Source organism: Artemia franciscana, chromosome 15 (assembly GCF_032884065.1).
Source record: "Artemia franciscana chromosome 15, ASM3288406v1, whole genome shotgun sequence".
NCBI lineage: Eukaryota > Metazoa > Arthropoda > Branchiopoda > Anostraca > Artemiidae > Artemia > Artemia franciscana.
The window spans coordinates 41,780,112-41,799,607 of NC_088877.1; the positions used below are offsets into that span (position 1 = coordinate 41,780,112).

The 19,496-nt window shown below is 36.3% G+C and overlaps 1 protein-coding gene across 2 annotated transcripts in view; it reads left to right on the forward strand.

The window, feature by feature from the left end:
• The first annotated feature begins 1,367 nt into the window (after window positions 1-1,367).
• The window catches only part of LOC136036483 (juvenile hormone acid O-methyltransferase-like), a 35,408-nt gene continuing 17,279 nt past the window's right edge, over window positions 1,368-19,496 (forward strand). For both annotated transcript variants that reach the window (XM_065718745.1, XM_065718746.1), the window contains exons 1-2: window positions 1,368-1,445; window positions 18,197-18,412. In XM_065718745.1, the coding sequence (XP_065574817.1) occupies window positions 18,240-18,412 (173 nt within the window). In that variant the 5' untranslated portion in view covers window positions 1,368-1,445; window positions 18,197-18,239. The remainder of the gene's footprint in view (window positions 1,446-18,196; window positions 18,413-19,496) is intronic.

A 19,496-nucleotide genomic window follows, 5' to 3' on the forward strand; every position in this document is an offset into this window, starting at 1 on the left:
CGTGAGAAGAGGGGAATGGTTACCCTCGATTCACTTTTGACTCGTAAAAAGGGCTTTAGAACTTCCGACTTCCAATCAAATAAGCCCCATCCGATTCGAAGCATATGTACCCATCCTTTCTATAAACAAACTATACACCCCAGGGCATAACTTACAACCCTTGCCCCAAGACTCATTGGGGTTGTATCAACCGCAAAGGCCTTGTTATGTGATCTTTGGACTATTTTTCGAACAAATGACTATCTCAAAATTTCAATCAGATGCCGTTCGAAAACATACAAAATGTGGGGAGGGAGAAGCTGCCCTCTGATCCTTTTGACTCTTAAAAAGGGCACAAGAACTTCTGATTATTAATCCGATAAACCACCCTCCAAAGTTTATAAGAACACCCTTTTTATAAAAACCGTATATAACTTAAAATCCTATCCCCTAAGGCTCTGATGGGGGGCTTCATCCCCAAAGACACAATTTCCAGACCTTTCAGCTACGCTCAGCAAAAGAGCTGTCTTTGGGGATGAAGCCCCTCCCCCACAGCCTTCAAGGCTAGGATTTTAAGTGTTGGATCGATTGGATAGGATGTAAGTGTGAATCGAGGGCAACCATTGAGGGGGATTGGTTGCCCTCCAATCACTTTCGACTATCAAAAGAGCAATAGCCTTTTTATTTTCCAAATGAATAAGCCCTTTTTGAAATTTCTACGACAACTCCTTCTATATGAAGATTCCTGGTCTAGAAAAAAAAAATGTATTGTGCTCATATCGCTTTGCCAACAATTTCCCACAGCGCAATTTCAAATTGCAATTTCAATTTCTGCGACAACTCCTTCTATACGAAGCGCCGTGGTCTAAAAAAAAGTATCCACTTCGCTCCTTACATCAGCATAACTGAGAAATCACAGGCAGCGGTATTGCGCTGCTCATGATTTCTCTGAATGAGAAGCGTTCCATCCGCACGGTAAAAGGTCACGTTATAACCGAAATTCTCGCGATGAGAGGATGGAATAGCCCCAATTTTTACTCTGAGGTCTTAAATCCAGCTCAAAGGTTTATAATTCACACATAAAAGCTTGCAATTAAATGTATCATAATAAATGGTTAATCAACTTTACCAATTAAATGATGTTCAAATTTGTAGGATTCAATAAGTAGGTTTGTCTAAATGTACTATCGGGTTCAATCTTGCGTAATGCAGCATTTTGAACCTCTGGCTAAGGGACAACGAACTAAAACTACCATTAGCAAATAAGAGCAATAGGTCGAGGCTTAGTTATTTTATAACCAAATTTAGATTGGTTTAACAATACTGGTCATAGGTTTATCGTGATTACATTGGTCTTCTTTGACTCTTTTTTCTTTTCTCTTATATTTAGATACGATAACTAATGGCAAAACTTATTTAAAGTAATGGATACAGCAGCTCAAGTACTATTCTTCTGCTGGTGTTTGGTAAGTACAATTTTATCCTTTTCAAATTCTAGGCTTAAACTATTATGTTGTTTGGATACTTTTATTAGTGGCATATAAACCATAAAATAACTACTTAAACTATCCCCTTCATAATAGCCTACTTTCATTTTAATACATTAGATTGTAGGTTCTTACTCCAGGCTCTTTTCGATTCCCAGCGCTCTTACTGACTCTATACTTTCTCAAAACTGTATTGACCGATATACCACCACAATAGCATTGTTTAAACAATTGCCCTTCATGAATGTTTATTTTCCTTTCAACATATCAGGTTAAATAAAAGAAAACAAGCTTTTTTAACTGAAAGTACGGAGCGGCATTAAAACTTCAAACGAACAGAAATTATTCCGTAAATGAAAGGGGCTGTCTCTTCCTCACCGTCCCACCCGTTACGCTAAAATTTTTTATTGTTTTAAAAAGTAGAACTATGACAAAGAGTCAAACTTTAGCATAAAGAGCAGGGCGTTGAGGAGGGGACAGCCCCTTTCATATACGGAATAGTTTCTATTCGTTTAGCATTAATGTCACTCCTTACTTTCAGTTTAAAAAACTTGTTTTTTTATTCAATTTCTGAACGTTTTTGAATTAATGCAGATTTTGATTTTGGCTCATTGCACATGAATAATTAAAACGAAATTTGCATAATTTGTTGTTTTTTTTGTGAAACAGCTTTCTCGAAGTTTTGTTCGGACAATTTTGAGAAAAAGGGGGCGGAGAAGGGGGCTTAATTTCCTTCCAATTTTTTGGTTACTTAAAAAGGCCACTAGAACTTATTTTATTTACGAACGTTTTTATTAGTAATAAATATAAGTAACTTACGAATTAATTTACGTAACAGACTTCTATATTCGTATATTTTATTACGTATATGAGAGGGGGTTCACCCCCTCGTCAATACCTCGCTTTTTAAATTAAAGTTCGAATTTTGTTCCAATTCTTTAAGAATGGCCGCTGAATCACAAAGGCCTTTTAATTAGAATAAATAACTGTTTTGAAATTACTAAAAATGCTTTAGCGTAAAGAAGGAGGTATTGAGAAGGGGACGAGCCCCCTAATATACGTAACAATTTCTGTTCGTTTTAAGTTTTAATGTTGTTCCTTACTCTCAGTTGAAAAACTATTTTTTTTAATTTAATTTCTCATTAATTTTTAAGTAATGCTGAAAAATCCAGCAACCCCTTAAGAGAAATCAGAGAGATTCTCTTCCCCCGTGATAAGTTTCTCCATGGAAAGATCACTTAAAAAGGACACTAGAACTTCTAATTTCCTTTAGATTGAGCCCTCTCGCGACATTCTCCGACCACTGGGTCGACACAATCACCCCTGGCAAAAAAAAACAAACAAATAAACACTTATTCTTTTGATGTATCTATTGGTGTCAAAATTCTGTTTTTTACTATTTTTGGTTACTATTGAGCCGGGTCTCTCCATACTTACAGTTCGTTACCCTGAACTGTTTGATATTTGGCTTGTAATTCCGTACCCTGTCCTATTCCCAACTCCTTGCTAACTCCACAATTTCTGGTACTAAAGTAGTCTACGAAAGAACAATATACCATTGTTTAAATTATTGCCCTGCTCTCCTTTTAAAACGTTCGATCTTTGGCTCCTACTTCCCAACCTTTTCCTATCCACAGCTCCCTTGCTGACTCCGTACTTTATCAAAGTTATCATACCCTATATACCAACAAGATAGAATTATTTAAACTGTTACCATACTCTACTTTTACCACGTTAGATCTGTAGTTCTCACTTCAACGGACTTGCCTATTCCTAGCTACCTTGCTGACTCCACACTTTCTGGTGCTATAGTAGAATATACACGGACAAGATACCATTGTTTAAATTATTACCCTGCTCTCTTTTTAAAACGTTTGATCTTTGGCTCCTCCTTCCCAACCTTTTCCTATCCACAGCTCCCTTGCTAACTCCGTACTTTATCAAAGTTATAATATCCTATATACCAACAAGATAGAATTATTTAAACTGTTACCATACTCTACTTTTACGACGTTAGATCTGTAGTTCTCACTTCAACGGACTTGCCTATTCCCAGCTCCCTTTCTGACTCCATACTTTTTCACCACTGCCTTATGGTTTCTATTTACAATTAATTTAAAAAAAAAAGTTTTTCCAAGGGAAGTAAAGAGCAAAGTTGAAACTTAAAACGAACAAAAATTATTCATTCACAGCCTATCTAACATATATCGGTAAAACTAATGCAAATAAATCAACTGGTGATATTTCCCTATGTTTGTAGGATTACAGAAAACTAGCGCTTCACTGAAAACACAAAATCCAAGTATAAAAAACAAGAATATTGATTTAGGAGTCAAAAGTAAATACGTAACCTCACAACAACAAACTAATCTATAACGCTTTTCATAGTCTTCCATGAGCTTTGATATCAGTAACTTTCAGTATAAAATTAAAATTTTCTTAAAAACTAAGTTATAAAATAATAAAATCATTAAACAGCATTAAAAATAACGGATTGATTTATCAGGTAACACTTTGGTCACACCTAGTATTGCCCGAAATGAAGAACATATCAACCGTAATATGCACTCTGGAAATCCAGTTATTTCTTTCTATAAAACGGAGAATTTCAAGTTGTGATTCAAACTTTAAAGCGAGCCTGTAGTCTCAATGCTAATAAGATTTCTTCACTTGTGAACTTGTCTACAAAATAGTAATCAAATGTCCTTTTCAGATCCGAAACGACAGTCAATCATTGAACTGAGCTCATTGTGCAGAAGTGACGCCAAATTAAACAAAAAATAATAAATAAAGCCACAATCATAAAATGCTTTACTTTTATACTGTTAAAAGTGTCCTTAAATGGTTTACTTTTACCATGCCAAAACTCACATATAGTTTTGTGTTTCAGTAAAGCGACGGTTTTCCGTAATCCTACAAACATGGGGAAACTTCCGTGGACTTATTTTCAGTTTTACTGATATATGTTAGATAGGCTGTGAATTAATAATTTTTGTTCGTTTCAAGTTTCAACTTCGCTCTTTATTTCCCTCGGAAAAACTTTGTTTTTTGTTAAGTTAATTGTAAATAGAAACTATAAGGCAGTGGTGAAAAAGTGTATAACACTGTTTTTAGTGCTGTATCACACTTACGGATGATAAAATTAATAAAATCAAATAGATCTGAGCAATAGCTTTCAAATGAGTCAGTAAACGTCATTCTAAAAAGTTCTGGTAGCCCAGTAGCCCCAGCTTTTCCACATGAGACAAGGCACAAAAAGTGCCATTTTTAGTGCCAGTTAGAACTTGCTGATGGGGAAATTTACACGAAGGACGTATATATGAGCACTATCTTTTATATGAGCTACTAAAAATCTCTCTAAGATACAGGCGATACCAATACGCCCAATAACAATATGCCCATACCGATGCTCTTGACATCGATACGTCTGATACCGATGCAGAGTACAGCGTACCGATACCCCCTAGCTCAAACTTCCGTTCGAATGAGCTATTACACAACTCTCTATGAAGCTCAGTCAGTGCTACCATTCAAAAAGTGACTTTCCCTGCTGTTCAAGGAGGGGGGATGTAGTTTCCCTTTTTTATGTTTTCGACCATGCTGATTCCAATGGTATACTTTTCAACTTGATTTGACACCATTTTCGAGGGGTTTTAGACATTTTTTCGAAATCACCATAAATTTCTTTTCGCAATAAACTTTTACTTTTAAAACGAACCTAAATAGTAGTTACCATTTCTGAATCCGTGTCAGCTTTTTTCTGAATTAAATAAAAAAAAACTAATTTTTTTAGCTGAAAGTAAGGAGCGACATTCTTAAAACGAACAGAAATTACTCCGTATATGAAATGAGTTGTCCCCTCCGCAATCCCTCGCTCTTTACGCTAAAGCTTTAAATTGTTTTAAAAAGTAGAATGAGTCAAACTTTAGCGTAAAGAGCGAGGGATTGCGGAGGGGACAACTCATTTCATATACGGAGTAATTTCTGTTCGTTTTAAGTTTTAATGTCGCTCCTTACTTTCAGCTAAAAAAATTAGTTTTTTTTATTTAATTTCTGAACGTTTTTGAATTAATGCATGTTTGGTTTTGGCTCTCCGCACATAAACTATTAAAATGAAATTTGTATATTAATTCTTTTTTTGGCTAAATGGCTTTCTCTTAGTTTTGATCAGACGATTTTGAGAAATAAGGGGTGGAGAAGGAGGCCTAGTTGCCCTCCAATTTTTCGGTTACTTAAAAAGGCAACTAGAACTTTTAATTTTTAACGAACGTTTTTATTAGTAAAAAATATATTAGTAAAAACTTAAGAATTAACTTACGTAACAAACTTTCATAACCTTATATTTTTATTATGTATACGAGGGGGTTTGTACCCTCGTTAATACCTCGCTCTTTACACTAAATCGTAAGTTTTGTCCCAATTCTTTAAGAATGACCCCTGAATCAGAAAGGCCTAGAATAACTAGTTGAAATTACTAAAAATACTTTAGCATAAAGAGCAAGGTATTTATCTCCTCCTAAATACCTCGCTCTTTATGCTAAAGTATTTTTAGAACCCCTCATATGCGTAATAATCTCTGTTCGTTTTAAGTTTCAATGCTACTTCTTCCTTTCATTTGAAAAAACGTTTTCATGTTTATTTTTCATTGTTTTCTTATAATAATGCTAGAGAATCCTGCGCCCTTGTCATTGAATTTTTCTTTCCCTATGACAGATTCCTCCAAGGAAAGATCCTCCAACATAGCCCCCTCTCCTCAGCCCCACCCCCAAACAAAATAAAATCCCCCTGAAAACGTCTGTACACTTCCCAATAACCATTACTATATGCAAACAATGGTCAAAGTTTGTAACTTGCAGCCCCTCCCCCAGGGATTGTGGGGGAGTAAGTCATCCCCAAAGACATAGTTATTATGGTTTTCGACTATGCTGAACAAAATGGCTATCTCAAAATTTTGATCCGTTGACTTTGGGAAAAAATGAGCGTGGGAGGGGGCCTAGATGCCCTCCAATTTTTTCGGTCACTTAAAAAGGGCACTAGAACTTTTCATTTCCGTTAGAATGGGCCCTCTGGCGACATTATAGGACCACTTGGTCGATACGATGACCCCTGGGAAAAAAACAAAAACAAAAAAAACAAACAAATAAACACGCACCCGTGATTTGTCTTCTGGCAAAAAATACAAAATTCCACATTTTTGTAGATAGGAGCTTGAAACTTCTACAGTATGGTTCTCTGATACCCTGAATCTGATGGTGTCATTTTCGTTAAGATCCTACGACTTTTAGGGGGTGTTTCCCCCTATTTTCCTAACTAAGGCAAATTTTCTCAGGCTCGTAACTTTTGATGGGTAATACTAATCTTGATGAAACTTATATATTTAAAATCAGCTTTAAAATGCGATTCTTTTGATGTAGCTATTGATATCAAAATTCAATTTTTAGAGTTTTGGTTACTATTGAGCCGTGTCGCTCCTTACTACAGTTCGTTACCACGAACTGTTTGACACGTTCTTTATCTTTTGGTTACTATGGGCTGTGGTTCACTCTTTACTAAGTTGCAGCTACCGCTGCAACCACAATCCGTTTTAAGATAGCCAATAATTTTAAATGGAAATGAAAGCTTAAATTTTCTATAGCGCCCATGTGAATAGGTTCGACTCCCACGAGGGCTGTGGCACATCCTTTGGAAACTACCGTACAAAGTTAAGCATGCATACCATAGAGCTGCTCCGGGCGTTGTGGCTAGGGGAAAGGCACGACTGAGGCTTCTGGGGTCTTTTTATTTATGTTTAAGTCGGGAGGGGCACGATAATTAAAGTTGCAACGAACCTTAGTACCAGCGGCCGAATATTGCTCAAGAAGCTTAAAACCTCTACTACAGGGTTCTTTGATACGCTGAATTTGATGATACATTTTTTATTTTTATTAGGATCACTCACCATCTTGGGGTTGTTTTCGACTTTCTCAAAAATCAAGCAATTTTTCATAGTCTTGTATCTTGAGATACAATTAAATAATTGAGACAAAAGGTTGAACTTTAGCTTAAAAAGCGGGGTATTGAGGAGGTAGTCCCCCTCTTATACAGAATAATTTCTGTTCGTTTAAATGTTGCTCCTTCCTTTCAATCGAAAAAAAATATTTTCTATTTAATTTGTAATTGTTTTCCAAAAACTACTACTACTAATAACTCACTACAACATTAAGCCGCCTGAGGCCAACACACCTACGAACGCTCCACCTTCATTCTAATCAATTCAAAGCCTCCATCTTTACACCCTTTCCTGAAATTTCTGTTTCCCTTAAGTCTTTCTTTATGACATCTTCCCACCCCAACCACGGACGACCTGCTTTCCTTTTAGCCGTAGACGGCTGACCAAAAAGGACGATCTTTGGCATTCTGTCTTCCTCCATTCACAGAACGTGGCCTAGCCATCTCAGCATGTCTCTCGTTCTCGCCCTGGAAAGCCGGAGTGAATCCCACTTTTCATAGAGCTTACAGTTGGAAATACTGTCAGTTAGTCGGGTACCCAAAACAATCCGTAGTCATTTTCTCTTGAAAAGTTCTAGTAAATCTTGATCCATTTTTCGGAGCGTCAATGCTTCAGAGCCATACTTGACCAACGTCATCACTGTAACTTCCAATATTCTGATCATAGTTTGCAGACTTATTTTCCTATTCTTCCAAAAAAAAAAAAATTCAACTGTGAAAAAAAGTGCCTGAGCCTTGGTTATTCTACTTTTAGCATCTTCCAGGCAACCACCGTCTTTACTAATAATAATATGAAAAAAACTTCGTTTTCTTAAAGAGTTAAAGAGGCTGCGTCTCAAAGTCGAACCTTAAAACGTACAGGAATTAGAAGAGGCAGTTGGGGGGCTGCCGCCCCCCAAACCCCCAGCTTTTAAAGACTCTTTTGTACAGGTTTTTTGTTTTTTTGCTAACCCCCAGCTCTTGGCTTCGGAAAGGCCCTCTTTTAATTAACAAAAAATTGAAATGAATGAATAATGGAATAACTTCGAAAAACCTTAAACACAAGAGGACAGGAGAACCATTGCGCCGAAACTAGTAATTAGTAACAATGAAGTCCCCCCCCCCAAAAAAAAAAACCTGTACAAAAGAGTCTTTAAAAGCTGGGGGTTTGGGGGGCGGCAGCCCCCCAACTGCCTCTTCTAATTCCTGTACGTTTTAAGGTTCGACTTTGGGACGCAGCCTCTTTAACTCTTTAAGAAAACGAAGTTTTTTTCATATTATTTCTGTACGTTTTTCTACAATCCATGGTGGATGTAATTTAATAATTCCTGTACTCCTCGTACAGGAATTAGGAGAGGAACTTGGGTGGCTGCCGCCCCCCCCCCCCGCTTTTAAATCATTGTATAAAATAGAAAAAAAAATAGATAGAATGACCGAAATGTTTCTTTTGCTCATAAGAAGCTAATATTCTGTTATCTCTCAAATGATAAGCTGTCCAGGTGTTATCAAAATTTTTTTGATGTTGTGAAAAAAAACCGCCCGTAAGGGACTTGAACCCTTGACCCGAGGATTAAAAGTCTCACGCTCTACCAACTGAGCTAATAACTTGCATGTGTGTAAATATAACTTCTCAATAGATTTTAAAAATTTCAAATTAACATGGGCTCTTATGGAGAGAAATCCGTTAATTAAATAGCTAATGGGTGGTTTCTGGAAAACATGGAAGGAGTTATCGGATCGAGCTGTAATTTCGCGGATAAGCTCCTGGGCCGTAGGGAACCTTAACTTGTGAATTTCAGCCCGATCGGACAACGTTAAAAGGGGTGGGGGGGGTGGTTGGAGGGTCGAAACTTTCGGGGGGTTAAGATTTTCCTACGAAACTTTCCAGGAAAATTACTCGGAGAATTCCGCATCGAATGAGTCTTCGTACACCCAGATCCGATGTCGGATGTGACCTGTAGGCGTCTAGAAAAAAAAAGTAAATGAATTTTAAGTGGCTATGCGTGGTTTCTGGAAAACAGGGAAGGAGTTATCGGATTTCGCGGATAAGCTCCTGGGCCCTAGGGGACCTTAACTTGTGAATTTCAGCCCGATCGGACAACGTTAAAGGGGGGCTTGGGTTGACAGGTCGAAACTTTCGGTCATATTTTCCCCATGAAGGAAAAGTTGGAGGGGGATGAAATTTTGCAGGTTTCTTAGTTGGAGCTCGGGCTACGAAATGCATCCCTCCCTATCCGTCTGCGACCACTGGAACCGAAGATCGCTTAACATTGTCGTGTGTCGCCTCTTTATAGAGGCACGAGTGTGCCTCCTTGATACTACAAAGATGTGTGAGCAAAATGAAGCTGTCCAATTGATCGATCTTTTCGTCACCAAGGTTACCCTTTTACCTTCACTTATTCCTAGCCTTACCAAATTAGTCTTCTTAAAATTAATTTTCAAATCTATTCTAGACCTCTAAACTCACACAACCTCTGTGAGTTCATTCATTTTGCTCACACTTTCATCTAGGATGCTTAAATCACCAGCATAATCTAAGTCAAGAAAAGTCTTTCTTCCCCATTTGATTCCGTGGCACCCATTGCCTTTCCTCTACTGCTTAAGACAAAGTCTATCAAAATGATCCATAAAAAGAGGGATAGAACACAGCCCAGCTTAACTCCAGATTTAATACAAAACCAGCTGTTAACCTAAATTTCCTTAACAGCAGCAGTGTTATTCTCGTACATAAAACCAATCACTTGAATGAATTTGTCTGGTATAGCATACAAGGATAAGACCTTCGCTAAGGCTGTGCTATCAGCTAAATCGAGCGATTTCTCTTAGTAAAACTGAGGACTAAAGGTGTTTGATAACATAGGCCCTTCAAAATCATTAACCTAAGAGTGAGAATTTGGTCAGCAAATCCTCAATCCTTCCTAAAACCGCACTGTTTTTCTCTAAAAACTTTGCCTACAGCATCTCTAAGTCTAAAAAGTATCATCATACTAAGTAGTTTGTTGCCTATAGAAACCAGGATAGTGCCTCTATAATTTCCACTCACTTTTGTCGTCTTTCTTATACAGGGATTTAATTCGGGTTTTCCTAAAATCGCTCTGTAATTCCCCTTTTTCAAAATTATATTCATAATCTTCAGTAACTTATTTCTAACCTCATTGCCAGCATTTCTAAGAAACTTGTTTGCTACACCATCAGCACCTTGGGCCTTATCATTTTTAAATCATTTTAGTATTGTCACTAATTCTTCCTCACAAAATAAATCTTCCTTCACATCCAAAGTATCACAAGTTTAACACATCTCAGTTTAGCACATTCTCAAAATGTTCTGCCCATCTCTCTTTAACTCTTTCCGTATCAATAATTGTGGCCCCGTTACTACCTTTAACTGGGACAAGTCTGGGCTCACTACTCCCTACTCAATTTTTTTCTTGAAAGAACAAAGAAAAAATAAAAATAAATAAATAAACACGGATTCATGGCCTTGCTTCTGGCAAAATACGAAATTCCAAACTTTATTGCTGGGAGCTTGAAAACTCTACAGTAGGGTTTTCCAATACGCTGAATCTGATGGTACAATTTTCAATAAGATTGCTTGAGTTTTGGGAGATTCTTCCCTCCTTTTTCGAAAATCAAGTAAGTTGTCTCTTCTGATGGGCAAGATTAAACTTAATGATTTTCATACAATAGGGAATTAAAGTTTCGGTTACCATTCGGCCGGGTCACTCCATACATACAGTTCGTTACCACAAACTGTTTGGTTAACCCGAGCCGCTTCTAACTTTCGTTATGATGAACTGCTTAATATCAAAGTAGCCAAAATGTACACTATTTATAGTTATACACGGTTTCAAGTGATTAAATATCATTATATAAACTAAATAAACAAATTCAAGTTATTATTAGTCATACTTCTACTCTCCAATAATTTTACAAAGGAATTCCAGACCAAGTAAATATATATGTTACGGTAAAAGACCAAAACCTGGTAAATCTTGACATTCACCGGTGAATGTCGGAAATTCCTTCTTCTCTATTTTGATTCAATCAGCTTTACCAGTCAGATTTGTCAGTCTTATGCAAGCTATGCTGATAAAAGTTAGGTTAGGTTAGATTATGTTAGTTCAAGTTAGGTTAGATTAAGTTAGGTTAACTTTGGATATAAATTTCAGAAATAGGTTAAAAACCTAACCTAACCTGTCACCATCTAACCTAGTATAAAACTAGCAAGGCTGACTGGCTAAGCCGACTAAACCCAAGCACAAAAAAAAAGGAATTTCGGGCACTCATCTATGAATGTCGACATTCTCCAATTTCGGTCTTTCACGGTAACATATACCTGGCATGTACCCTTGATAGTTTTTTTTATGGGGGAAGCAACCGGGGAGGGGGAGGTAGAACAAATTTATTTGATAACTTGAATTAGAAGGGTCCAGGAAATTCAAGAAACTTGAGGATTTCTGAGGGGGAGGGGCACAAACCCCTTGCCCTGTGTACGTACCTGTATAGTGAATAATAAGAAAATATACTTAGACATACCTTTAGCTGCTAGGGTCTAGTGACTACTTTATAGTGGAATTCTAAGAAATCATTGGGTAAAAAATCTTAACTTACTGGGTACTTGCATTTTATATCGACCACATTAAAGAAGTGAAGTTATGTTAATCATAGTGAAATATTCCAAAATATGACAAAAATAGAGTACTTTAGTAATAAAATTATGGAAACTACAACAGAGAACTAAGGAAACCAGGCCACCCAGAACGAACTATAACTAACCAAACTAATCTAACCAACTCTATATATTAAATATTTAAAATGTCCCCATTGATCCTTGAAGTCCTTAAGTTGTAGAATAACTCTAGCAATAACTTTAACATATTCTTGAATTTCAATTAACGATGTGATATACTTGATTGTTTCACACGTTGAGTTAAGTACTTCACCATTTTTTAAAATTTTTACACGAACCTTAAGTCAAAAAACTAATCATAAGTTTCCTTGACTTAAGCACTTTGCTATAAACTATATCATGCTATAAGATTTGAATCATTGCTTACACTGTCTTCTAAAAGTCTTCCGCTTGATTTTCCAAGTAACTATTGAGCTTTCAGTGAATGTCCAGATCTCAAAATACGAAGAAAAAAAAATAGCTTCCACTCACTATATAGTGGTACACCCACACTCTTTTGGGTTGTTCTTAAGATTTACTGGAAAAGTAAAAAAGACAGCCCCTTTACCGTTTGTTAGTCAAGTTAGTTTAACAAACTTTAAGAGCACTATAATAGAGCTGGATTATCCCTTGATGTATGACACTAGATCTAATTTTTCTCTAATTATCGATGCATGCACAGTCACTGAAAGATTTAAAGTTATTTCTTGCAGAAACAGTGTAAGTCACGAAACCGACACCAAATTTTCCTCTTTAACTAGAACTACTGGTGCCGATGGGAATGAAGGGCTGACAAACGACCACAGCTAGGTTTCTTTCTCGGGGAAGGGGGGGGGGGAATTTTGACTTTTCTGCACCACCAACTTTGTAAAATATTACGCCCAGAGATATTACCACTTAAGGTTGTTTTGTCGCCCCGGATCCAACCTCTAGAGCCCTCTGGATCCAACCCTACAAACAACCTCTGCAAGACCAAAAATTTAAACAAGTACAAATTTTAATAATATTCGAAACAGTGTGATGCTTCTGTGAAAAAAAAAACTCTCCGACCTTTGCCACCCGAAAAAGATTACAGATACCATCATTGGCTGCGATGGTATATTCTTGGCGATTCTTGGCTATGTCGGTATCATTGGATGTGACATTTGAAATAAATGACATTTCATTTATTATACTTTTTTTACGATATACCATACTGAGCAGGGTTGTAACATGGGTATTGACTATTTACATTTAACTTGACTTAAATAACCTATTAACACGACTATTTACCATGTTTTTGCGTTTAATCTATTTTTGTATGAATTTACATCCATAAACACTTTATTTTTCTATGAATGGATTGATAAACCATGCATCTTCATAAGATAAATCAATCCTTCATATTTTTGTACTTTCTTGGGGTATTTCGTCGATTCTTTTTATTATTCAAGTGTCATTTCCAGAAATATATGTTCGATTTTAACCACACACTGATCAGACCGACATTGCTGGTGAGCTTGCGCAATCTGTTCCAGCAAATTTATGAGAAAAAGAAACAAACGGAACAACTCATGACCATTTCTAAAATATTCTTAAGAATGCTTTCCATACTCGAAAAAAATAAGCTGTATAATATTGTGGCAATTAACAGAGAATTAAATATTCTAATCAGTCTGTTTAAAATGGTATTCTATGAATTTGGTAAATGTCTATGGTACTTGTGTCTTATAGCCACCACACTCAAGTTCTGTCAAGAAGTAAATTTTAATTGATACTAGTGAAATAACCGGTTTTTCAGACCATGGGGTGAAATTCATTCAGTTTGCGATCTGTGTTGATAGGAAATAGTGTCTGCCCATGGATGTTAAAATAACAATTCGGGATTTGCCAAAAAACGAAGAAGTGAAGTTTGGTTAATGCTAATGAAACAACCGGTTTTTCCGGACCATGGGATAAAATTCATTCAGTTTGTGATCCGTGTTGGTAGAAAATAGTGTCTGACCATAAGAGCAGTCCTACCGGTCTTCTTCCCTCCCTCTCTAACGGCTAAGTGAATGTTTCAAGGCTAATCCATGTTTAGAAATAAGAGCAGTTCTGCCGGCCTCCTACCCTATTGGCACCATAGATGCACTTAGTTGCTTTTGATTTAGTCCAACAGTCCTGTCAACATGCCATGAAATTTACAGCTTAATATCCTTAGCCGTCCTGAGATTTTGCAGGTACATCCTTTTGACAACCTCGACGCAAACAGTGCCTTTTGTTTTAGTTCCACATTATCCTTGACATTCCCTTAAATTTTGATTTTATAACCTTAGTCATTCCTTAGATCTTGCAGGTACAAACTTTAGACAACCTGAATGCACAGAGATTCTTTTGATTTAGTTCAACATTCCCTGAAATTTTTTCAATAATATAGCCCTTTTGGAAACTTAAGAATAAAAATATTTCCCTTTACATAAAAAAAGAACATTTTACACTAAGAATCAGGAAATGCAAATAGTGTCTTTTGATTCAGTTGAACTTCCCTTTCAACATCTCTCGGAAGTCCAGCTAAATACCTTAACTGTTCCTGGGATATTACAGATACATGAGTTTGACAACTTGGATCCATACAGTTCATTTGCATTTATTTACTCAGCACCCTCAATATTCCCTGAAAGTTTTTAGCTTAATGCACCAAGTCGTTCCTAAGGTACAGCAGATATACCCTTTTGAAAACCCAGATGCAAAAAGTGTCTTGTAATTTAGTTTAACGTCCCCCTGAATTTCCCCTAGAAGTTTTAACCCTTAACGATCCCTGACTTATTTCATATATGCTATTTTGACAACCACGATACATGTAGCGTCTTTTGATTGTTGTCTCAACATGTTGTCTCAACATTTCCTAATGGTTTCAACTTAATACTATAAGCAGAGTAAGCTATTCCTGAGATACTACAGATAAATCTTTTTGACAACCTAGATGCACATAGTGTTTTTTAGTTTAACTCATCATTCCAGTCGGCTTTCCCTGAAAATTTTGCAAAATTTTAATTTAGCTGCTCTTCAGGTATTGCCAACATACCGCTTTGACCACGTTAATGAACTTGATGTCTTTGATTTAGTTGAATATAAGCCTCAATAACCGCTTAAAATTTCAACTTACTAATCTTAGCTGTTCCTGAGATATTGCAAACACGCCTTTTTGACAACCATTCAGCATCTCCCTCAACAGTCCCTGAAAGTTGTAAACTTAGTATTATTAGCAGTTTCTGAGATGTTGCAGACAACCTGCAAGCACATAATGTGTTTTGATTTATCTCAAAAAACACTTAAAGTTCTAACACCTTTAAGCGTTCTTTGTAGAACGCTTAGAAATTTTGTAGACACGTCCGTTTTACAGCATTGATATACATAATATCTTTTGAGTTAGCTCAGCACCTCCCACCCTCATTAACATACTCTGTAATTCTGAACAAAATATCCTTAGCCGTTCCTGATATATCTCACATGCGCTCTTTTGACCATAGGGATACATACAGCGCCTTCAACATCCTCTCAGCATACCTTTAAAGTTTGAAATTAATACCCTTAGCTGTTCCTGAAGCATTACAGCTAGGTCCTTTTGAAAACATGGTGTGCATTGTGTCTTTAGTTTAAAATCCATCTCAAATTTCAGTGAAAGTTTCAAATTAATGCCCTTATACATTCCCGATATTTTGCAGATACAATTTTTTGACAACTGGGATGCACTTAGGATATTTTTTTTTTTAGTTCGACATTTACTAAGCATTCCCTGACACTTTCACATTGATAAACTTTTTCGTTTTGCGATATTGCAGATAGTTGTTTTGAATACGTGAATCCGCATTGTGTCTTATGATTTACTCCAACAACTTCCTCAGTATTCTCTGAAAATTTCAAATTAATATCTTTAGCAATTTCTGAGAAATTACAGATACACCCTTTTTACAACCTGGATGCAGTTAGTTTCTTTTGATTCAGTTCAATCTCTCCCTCAAAAAGCACTGAAAGTTTCATTCTGGTACTCTTAGTTGTTTCTGTGAAATCGGAGATAAACCTTATTTGTTAATTTAAAAGTGCACATTGTCTTTTGATTTAGTTCAAAATCCTCCTCAATATACTCTGAAAGTTTCATCCAAACACCCTTAGCCCTTTCTGGTACATTGCTGATGCGCAAATTTGACATGCTAGTTGCACACAACTGTGTTCAAGGCTTTGATGCGCTTGAAGTCTTTTGATTTAGTTCAATACTACCCCCCCCCCCCAACATCCCATGTAAATATTTGTATTTGTATTTGTAACTTACAAACGGGTTATCAGATCTTAATGAAATTTGATATCTAGATGGATCTTGTGCTTTAGAACTCTCATTTTAAATCCAGTCAAGATCCGGTGACATTGAAGGGAGTTGGAGGGGGAAACCAGAATTTTTGGAAAACATGAAAATCGAGGGAAAACATGAAATGTTTTTGGAAAACATGAAAATTACAAATGGGTGATCAAATCGCAATAAAACTTAATATATAGAAGAATCTCATGTCTCAAATGTTCATTCGAATCGGTTCGAATCGGATCTGGGGACATAGAGGGTTGGGGGGGGGGCAGAAATCTTGGAAACTTGAAATCTTGGAAAACGCTTAGAGTGGAGAGATTGGGAAGAAATTTGATGGGAGGAATAAGCACAAGTTATAGATACCCGATTGACATAATTGGAATGGTTCCGTTCTCTTTGGGGGAGCTGGAGGTTGTTAATTTGGAAAAATTAGAAAAATTGAGGAATTTTTAACTTAAGAACGGGTGACAGAGTCTTAATGAAATTTGAAATTTAGAAAGCACTCATGTCTCAGAGCTCTTGTTTCAAATATCGAACAGATCTGTTGTCATAGGGGGGAGTTGGAGGGGAAAACCGGAAATCTTCGGAAACGCTTATAAATATCGTAGATACGTGATTGACGTAACTGGACTAGATGAAGCATAAAATATGCGGAGATGATATAATTCGGATAATTGTACTGTACTTTGAAAAACAAATAGACTAAATGCACTCTTTATCTAGAAACAATGCTGCGTAGAAGTAAAATTTAAAATAAAGACATAAAGAGTCAGGTTTGAGAGAAGGTAACCCTCTTTACATTTAGAGTAACCGTGGGTAGGTTACTAAGCACTAACAAAATTAAATAAAATAAAATACAAGTTTTTCACATGAACGTAAGAATGACATTACAACTTTTCATCGCAACTTTTCTACTTTTCATACACAGTTTGAAATTTCATCGACAGTCTTTAAAAATGAGTGATCAAGCACACGGGCCGTTAAGTCGAGATGAGAAGTATTTCTAAACACTATAAAACTTTATATGGACAGCAGCTTATATTATATATTAAAGTCAGAAAATAAACATTTCGTGAATACAAGTGCTTTGAAAATGGATAGCATTGAAAGTCTAGACGTGCGAAAAAAAAACTTGCGAATGAGATAGAATAAAAGACAAGGCCCCAAAGAGGTTGAAGTGACAGTCTAAAATTAATTGTCTAATTTATAAAATCTATGTTCATTTAAAAAAGTTCGGCTTTGAAAAGTAGTTTGTCACAGCCAAAACTGACTAATATCTTGACAGAAGTAAAAACTGTAGTACCAAATGACATCCCTAGGCAGATTCTCGATTCTTTGGTAATGTAAAGGGCTCATTTTGAAATTGGGACTAAGTCTGTTTTTAATTTCGGGCTGCCATGAAAGGGTAATTTTTGCGCTGGTTGTGTATCATTAAAGAAAGTAGTTCTGTCCTTTTTCATAGTCTTCTTCTCCGACTAAAATTGTCTAACTCTTTATCATACTTCTATCCCTCTCTCTTGTAGTTTTTCTCATCATGACAGTTAACTTTGAAAAAAAGACTTAGAATCCACAATCAGCTAAATTTCCATAAAATAGATCTTTGTAATCCAAATTAATACCGAAGACGTATTAAGCGACCTTAGCAAATTATAATCGATAATCAAGGTTTTTACCGTGGTTAGGGAGCATAAATTTTGACCTTCCTCTTGTTTAATTGATTTCCTTTAATACTGACTCTTCATATTTCAAGAGCTGAACTTCAGACATTTCTTTTAGCGAAATACGCTAGCATTGCGGCTAGTCGACTCCCCTCCAAGCCATGGAAGACGCTGAGCTCTATGCAATCTCTAGTGCAATGCAGAAAAGAGATGCATCAGCCGCGATGGCAACTTTCATTGGGGAAATGGAGATTAAGCCTGGAGAACGAATCTTGGACATTGGCTGCGGAACTGGAGAAATCACACGAGGACTCTTGGCTGAGTGGCTTTCCAGGTATACGGGCTTAGTACGTAAGGTCTTAATTAAAACTGATAGGATTGAAGGCAAATAGCAAAGCAATGCAGGAATTCATTAACATCAACGACAAAAAGAACAATAGGGAAATCTTTTCGCAAGAAAGTGGAATTCTATATTCACATGAATACTTTGATCCTATGTAAAAGGGTCGTCCTCAGCAAAACATAAATATATAAAAGAAAATAGACTTAAAAAAAAAAATACTACCATTGAGTCTTGGTGGAACTTCGCTGAATCAAGGATGGGACTTAAAAAAAAAAATTAGTTTTAATGGTCGTATTTTATTGCAAGTCTCTTTTATTTTATATATTTATGTCTTGCTGAAGACAGCCTGTGGATATAGGGTCGAAATATTCATGCAAATACAGAATTCAACTGTCTTGCGAAAAAGAAAAGAGACTTTCAATAAAATACTACCATTAAGTCCTGGTTGAACTTCGCTGAAGTAAGGAGGGTGGGACTTATAGAAAAAATTATTTTAGTTTTAATGGTCGTATTTTATTGTAAGTCTCTTTTATTTTATATCTTTATGTTTTGCTGAGGAAGGCCTTTGGACATAGGGTCGAAATATTCATGCAAATACAGAATTCCACTGTCTTGCGAAAAAGAAAAGAGACACAATAAAATACGACCATTAAGTCCTGGTTGAACTTCGCTAAAGTAAGGATGCTGGGACATTTTAGAAAAAAATCATTTTAGTTTTAATGGTAGTATCTCATTGTAAGTCTCTTTTATTTTATATATTTATGTTTTGCTAAGGACGGCCTTTGGGCATAGGGTCAAAATATTCATGCAAATATAGAATTCCACTGTCTTGCGAAAAGATTCCCCTATTGTCCTTCTTGTTGTTGATATTTATGAAGGAAAAACAGTGTGGTCTCAATCGCTATTTAATGCAGGAACCCTAAAGATCTTCAAAATACAAGTCAGGTTGATTTGCAATTGCCTTAACTTTTGTTACTTGGTTGTTTTGGATAATAGTTTTGGACCATTTATACCAGACAATTATGCCCGGCCTACATTGGAGTAACACTTACGGATAATATAATTTAAAAATTGA